This window comes from Sinocyclocheilus anshuiensis, unplaced genomic scaffold (assembly GCF_001515605.1).
Source record: "Sinocyclocheilus anshuiensis isolate Anshui unplaced genomic scaffold, SAMN03320099.WGS_v1.1 scaffold1263, whole genome shotgun sequence".
Taxonomy (NCBI): Eukaryota; Metazoa; Chordata; class Actinopteri; order Cypriniformes; family Cyprinidae; genus Sinocyclocheilus; species Sinocyclocheilus anshuiensis.
This window is the reverse complement of record NW_015540901.1, coordinates 148,768-155,911: the sequence shown is the minus strand read 5'-3', so window position 1 is coordinate 155,911 and position 7,144 is coordinate 148,768. Positions and strand designations below refer to the sequence as shown.

The 7,144-nt window shown below is 36.7% G+C and overlaps 1 protein-coding gene across 1 annotated transcript; it reads right to left on the bottom strand.

Annotated features, from left to right (window-relative positions):
- Window positions 1–1,813: 1,813 nt before the first annotated feature.
- On the bottom strand, window positions 1,814–2,876 carry LOC107689039 (fucolectin-1-like). The gene is made up of 4 exons (XM_016486908.1): window positions 2,818–2,876; window positions 2,631–2,669; window positions 2,059–2,341; window positions 1,814–1,967 (listed from the first exon to the last, which is right to left on the bottom strand). The coding sequence occupies exons 1-4, from the start codon at window positions 2,849–2,851 to the stop codon at window positions 1,814–1,816; spliced, it is 510 nt and encodes a 169-aa protein (XP_016342394.1). The 5' UTR covers window positions 2,852–2,876.
- Window positions 2,877–7,144: the final 4,268 nt, after the last annotated feature.

Below are 7,144 nucleotides of genomic sequence, written 5' to 3'. Positions count from 1 at the left end.
ATAAAACCCTGTCTTTTTACTTAAATAGCAGATATGGGTGTCATGCCATACATTTTTTTTTTTAATACGACTGACTTTGTATTTAATGTGAATTGAATAAAAACATTGTAAGTTAATTATAACACTTTCATTGTACAGAAAGAGAACAAAGAACATTTACATTAGCCTATCAAAAAACATTATTACTGACTTCACAAAAAACATTATCACTGACTTCAGTCTAGCCAGAGTTCAAGCAATCTCAAAAACTGCCATTAAAATCACTGAAGCTGTTTACATTGTGAAATTAATATCTTACTCACATTCGCACGCACATCTGCACTTTGTTGTTTCTGATGAGAGAGCAGAATTTAGTCGGCGAACACACGCATGGTTTTAATGCGCAGCGCTGTAAAAACGCGTCTGTCTCTGGTTCTGCGCCAGTCAGCGGACGCAGATTTGAATTTAGCACCTAGTGATGATTTACTTATTTCCATTATTGCCACCCACAGGACAAACTGCGCATTGAACCCAAAGCTTGTTGACACTGCCTCTCCCCCCCAGAACTGCCCCTGAGGAAAAGTGGAATGGAGTATTTCTCTTTTGATGTTTTATCTTTTAAGATTTTGCCCATTTCAATTCTTTGATCTGTTGCATGTTTTCTTACCTGATCTAGAAATGTGTTGTTTACTGCAGCTGTGTCAAAACTGGAGGTTAATTTCATCCTCAGAAAAACTTTTTTCCTATAAACTGCAAAAATGCAAAACATCAACCACAGAAATAAACAAATGTTTGTTTGTTTTTTGATCGATTTTTAATCAATCAATGAATCGATTAAATTTGTAATTTAAAAAATGAATAAAATCAGTGCAGATTCTATGTTGGCCACTTGTGGTACGGCGGTCACGTGAGCAAAATTTTGGCAAAAAATGTCCATCGTCAGACTCAGTACTGTAGCGACATATGAAGCACAGCTCACTCACATACAGTATAAGCAGTGTTGGGCAAGTTACTCTGAAAATGTAATCAAATTACTGATTACTGATTACTGATTACTACTTTTAAAAGTAATCACATTACTGTTCTGATTACTTTATTTCAAAAGTAATTAGAAATTAGTTACATTACTAGTTACGTTACTTTTTTCTCAGTGAAATTTATGAAATCCCAGCATACACGCCCCCGATAAATATTTGTTATTAAAGCACCAACATTCACAGAACACTGTTAATTATTTTTAACTAAAGCAAGCAGCTGCTGCGTGCATGGTTTGGCATGACAGAATGCCAGCGCTGCATTTATAATCTCAGTTCATCGCAATCTCACAAATCTCTGTTATAACACAATAAATATATGCATAATTAATCTTTCATAATGTCTACAATTAATTTTTTTGCGGTAGTACAATCTCTAGATTATAAAACACTGCATTCTGTCAGCAATATAACGAGGCAGTAACGTATAGAGACCTCGGCTTGTAGCTATACTCTAATTACTATTTTGAAAATTATAACGCGTTAAATTACTCCATTACTAAAAAAGTAATCAATTTACAGTAACGCGTTACTAAGTAATGCGTTACTGCCCAACACTGCATATAAGTCACTTTGAAACCAATCAGCTATCTGCATGAGGGCTAAAAAATTCCCAACGCAGATTTCACTGCATTTTCAAGTTGATCATGCAAATTCGACCAACAGAAAGATGCTGGGCTTGAAAGTGACACCTTTGTGAGCTGTGCTTCGTACATCTCTATGCTATTGACAATGGACCTATTTTTTTCCACGTGAAATTTCACTAATGTGACCGCACTTTAACATTCTAGAATGAGGTGTCAGAAATTACCTGTTTCATAAACCTGCACCTCACACAGCGTGAGATGCATCCGGATGTTAGGAGTGTACATGTTCACATAACGACCTTCCATTCCGCCGCAAGAGAAACTGACAGTACTGCCTGCTGGGACAGGTGAAGTGACGACAGCACATCTGCAGAGAGAAAGAGAGAAACCACGACACAATCAGGTGACCTGCAAATCCGGTTCTCCTGACACGTTCATAACTGTTTTCGTAACTTCACCTGGGATTGTTGTTGCCGTTGTTTTCCAGAGAGTTTCCGATGCGGATCTCTACTCCAGTCGTTTGCTCCAGACAGCAGTCGGCTCTGTTGGTGATGGTCACTTTGTAAATGTAGTAATAATCCAGCAGGTCCAGCCTCCACCACGGGCTGAGCTCATATGATGTGATGGAGCAGTATGTATGGGCTGTACCTGGAGCATATCTGATGCCGTCGATGGCCTTTGCAGCTCCACAGCTGTAATATGTGGTCGACTGTACAGCTGTTCCTTTTAATGCCAAATTCTCTAAAAACATTTAAAGAGACAGAGATTCAAGACTCAAATGTGTGAAGTTTCAGTACATTCCATGTGGGTTAAAATATTAAATTCCAATCCAAAACACTCAATTCCATTTACTACTACATTAAAATCCGAAGTTAATATTTTTAATGGATCTGCGCTTACATGAACTAACTACGAGCAGTTGTATTTTATTAACCAACATTGACAAAGATTAATAAATACTATAAGTTGTGTATTGGTTAATGTTAGTTAATGCATGTTAACTAATGGGACCTTAGTTACTACTTTTTACCTTCCAAGTTTTCTGAACTCCCCTGAATGGAAAAGACACCTGTTACAAAAACAAAACATTTCCATTGCTTTCTGGTCTGTCGATCAACTTTGTGTTGCATTTGATTCTTTAAAAATGTTCATAAAGAATAGCTAAACGGCATCTATAATTGTACATCATTTGATTGATGCGTGTCATTTTTACTCACCCAAAAGTAAGAACAGATAAGAGAGCCCCTCCATCTTGTGTTTTAAAGACCATAAACCAGATACCTGTGATGGTCTGATATGACAAGGGCATCCATCCCTCCTTTTATTTGTGTTTCTCTTAGCAGCTCGTTTCTCCACCCTTAGGAAATTCTCACTGACAGCTTGCTGAATATATTTCACACATCATAAGACCTCCAGAATTGCTTTTCTCAGCACACCTCTCAGGTCAAGTTGGATTTACTAAACAAATCTGGCAAAATGGAAATGAAGATGAGGACTTTTAAGATTTTTTTTCCTGGCACCAAAAAATTTAATAAAAATAAATGACTGGTACTTAAGGTTCATTTTTCATACAGTTTTTCTTCATCTAAATGAATAATATAAAACTTAAAGAAAACATCATCATGCCTGGAAAGTTTCACCTCTCCATGAGTTTCATTATTAGTATTAGTTCAGAATAAGATCAGCTCCTAAAAGGAATAATCTAAAATAAGTTGATTCAACATAACCATATTGTGTTTGTTGGGCACTTTTCTTCTTGAGCATCGTTTATCATTCGAGTAGTTTATTCTGAATGAGAAAAAACGATTGTTGTAAAGTATCATACAATCAATATGCGGAACATCCGAATAAAAGCAATGAGATAAATAGACGAGAAAATCATGTGCAATAAAGAAGACATTCAAAATAAGGATGCATGTTTAAAAAAATAAGGAACATTTTTAATTTTATTTATCATTGTTAGCTTGACATGGACATTAAATTATGCAATGTGGAGGGAAATTATTTTTGAAAAAGTATTCCCACAAGGTCAAACATTTCAGGTTTTACAATTCTTGTAGGAACATTTTTTTTTTAAATAATTCCGTAAAAAGCTAATTTGTTGCAGCTTTAGCTTGTAAGTCATTTAGTGTGATGATTAAAATACCCTGATAAATTGTTAATGAACAGAAATTTTCAGCTGATTACAACATTTCTTAAATTCTGTGATGTTTACAGATTTATTCTGTCTTGAATGTTTGTTTATCAGACACTAGATTATCAACAACAACAAATGAACAAATGACAGTGTAGACAATGTGATCAACATTTGTTTACACTAACCAGTATTCTCCTTCCAATGTATGTCCACTTTAAACCCCTTTTTATTGCTTTGTCAGGTTGTCAGGTCTCTGGTGGAAAATTGTTTAATCATTGAAGATGCACTGAAAAAAAATTGATTTCTAAGGTAAACTCAATATTTTCACTGATCTGACATTGTATAGAATGAGGTAAAACTGAATAGAAATGCATTACAATTTGGACGGGCCGATGGAAATTCTCGTAACTATGCAAATCACCAGGAACATAGTGTGAAAGTACAGCTGTAGAAAGTTGCTTTTGTTCTTCGTCCAGTGATGAAATCTGGATTAAAACAAATGCTTTAAATCTCTCCATGTACTGTTTGCTAATTATAGCAGCTCCAGATGAACCCACAGACCTTTAGTTCATGTATCCTGATTTCCACTCCATCAGTCTGATCGCTGATCATTTCCATGTTGTTTTGTGTGTATTTGAATTATCTCAGGCAGGATGTAAATCTGGAGCTTCACAGGAGTCCATCATCTGCTCAAACCTCAAACAAAGAGCCGTCACTTCATACAAATCTCAGACTGTTCACACTTTTGGCCGTTTTGCCTCAAACTCAGACATAAGCACCACTGTAAGCTATTAGTGTTCAGAAAGACACTTTTTTTGTGACATGGATAAGCTGGAATGTTTTCCTTCAACAATATTTTCCTCCACATAGCTGACATCTTCTTTTGTGAGGTCAATCACCCAACATTCAAAATATGTTTAGGCTTAAATTGAAAATGTATGTATACGGATTTAACAAACAAACTAATAAACTTTTCATTTTTAGTTTTGCCCATATTCCACAAGTTGGTATGATTCTTCATGAAATGTCTGCAACATACTTTGATAAAAATTCCTCAATGGCCGTGTAAATCTTTTTTACCTTGTCAAAAACAGCTCTGTTTACAGAGTTAAAATGTATGAGACTGAAACAAAATATTTTATCAAAGTTAGTACTATTAAAGAAATCTGATCTGTTTCATTTACTGTATGTATGACTGACAAATATGCCTCACATTAAGTTTATTAAACTGTCTAATCCAAATGGATGGACATTTTATATGCAATTCATTACATAAATCTTAAGTGCATTTTTATTCAAATTTGATTGGTTTTCATTGTTTTGTTAATTCGTATAACCTAAAGGCATCATAAAGCAGTGGTTCATACATGATTTGGAGCAAGGCCGTGCAGAGACCATTGAAGGGGCAGGTGCTCAAAGTATAAAAGGGGCACATGAAGCACAGCTTTTAATAGGGCTGTGCTCCTTGCTGACACATGTAAATCAGAAACTGATGCTTCTGTATAAATAGCAGCAAATGCCATGACAGTTTTGAAAAAGAAACACAAAACAGAAAAGACCATTTTAAGTTTAAAAGTAAGCACCTCTTAATCACTCTGGAATTAGAAACGGAATTATATTATTATTATTAGTAGTAGTAGTAGTAGTAGTAGTATTGAGTTTACAGGGTATGGTGGTTTTGCTGTTGTAAACATTACTTTTGTTGTTGTTGTAGAAAAAAAAATTGTCTTATTTAAAATAGAATTATATTCTAATCCTGTTCTGAATTCATTCATTTTTTGAATGATAATGATCATAAAAACAGGATTGATAAGTATAATTCGGAGGATGAGAAAATCAGTATAAGCCTGTTTTACCAGTGTTGTGATAATTATTTTTAAGGTAATAATAAGGTAATTTTTAAGTAATAGTTTTTAGTCAGATAACATAAAGACAAGAGCCCTCGGCGCGCTTTAAACTTTTCTCAATCAAACAGCAAGAACGAAAGAGAACAGGCACCTTTGTTTACATTGCTGTGTGTAGAACGTTAGCTGCATTATATTTAATAAATATTTAATTTTAATGAAATGTAAATTCGTCCCCAACACTTTATTCGGACAGGTGTGTTCATGTAGAGGTTTCTAGATTTAAATCTAGATTTAAATTCAAAGAGACAGTAGGCTACTGATAGTCTATGCATGACCTGACGTTTATTCACATCCAAAATGAGGAGATGTGAATATCAGGAGCGCTGAACACTTTCATACGGTGTCTGTTTCATTCATACTGGAAGCCGGAGGGCGCTCTCACGCAGAAAGTCCAAAACAGACTCGTAGAAGTAATAACTTATAGAGACAGAGCGACACACTTCATAATCTGAAAACCACGCCCACCGGGGGAAAACAATCCAACGCTCTCCATTGACTTTGTATTGCGGGAAGCTGCCTCCTTGTCATTTCTGACTTATAACAAAAAACAGAACAATGTCTAAAATCTGCTATGTGACAAGGTGTACAGTAAACATGCTAAAAAACCCAGAACTACGTTTTTATAAGCTGTTGACCCAAAAAACGAGTGTTTAAGGACACAAAAGTAGAGCACAATGTGTCATATTACTCTGAGCACTGCGTCCACTGGAGGAAAACGTAATCGGCGACAGGAAACATAGATATGGATGCCTGTATTCAAGATGGCGCCTGTGTGTTTGGCTGGCCGTCTGCTGCTCTCTTGTTTATTTGTATGGATGTTTGCCTGGCTTCCTAATTGCTGCACACTCCTGGTTTATGACCGACAGTCTCTCCTGGACATTCGTACCTCTTTAATCGACATTTGTAACATTTGTAAGCCGGACGTGCAACACGTTTTTAACCAAGCGCACGGGAGTTTTCCAACGGACATCCCGGAGTGTATTCGCCAGTGGCCTCTCAACATAAAACGGAGAAAACGCAGGAGAAAACGCGGCAGCCGGGGAGGATTTCTTATCAAACTGAAAGCACATCTTCAGGCTGGTTTCTCGCTGAAGCCTTCCCCTGTGTCGTTTAATGGTGGCTTTGTTGCCTGGCGACCTGTTCTTCCCCTGTGCCCGTCTCCTGTCTCCCGGGATGGCTTCCCTCGGATTGGCCTTTGTCGTTGACGAAATGGCGTGATTCCTGGTAATCTGCGCTCACTGAGAAGAGCTTCGTTCTCTCTGGATGTTATCCCTCCACCCAAAATGGCTCTGATCAATGCTCGATCTTTGGTGAACAAGACCTTCTTGTTAAATGACTTCTTCTCCTCTCATAGTCTGGATTTTATGTTTATCACCGAATCCTGGACAAAGGTTGGTGACTTAACCCCTTTCTCTGAACTAGTTCCAACTGACTGTACATTTTTTAACTCTCCCCGTCCAAACAGACGAGGGGGTGGATTAGTCACTATTTTAAAAAGCT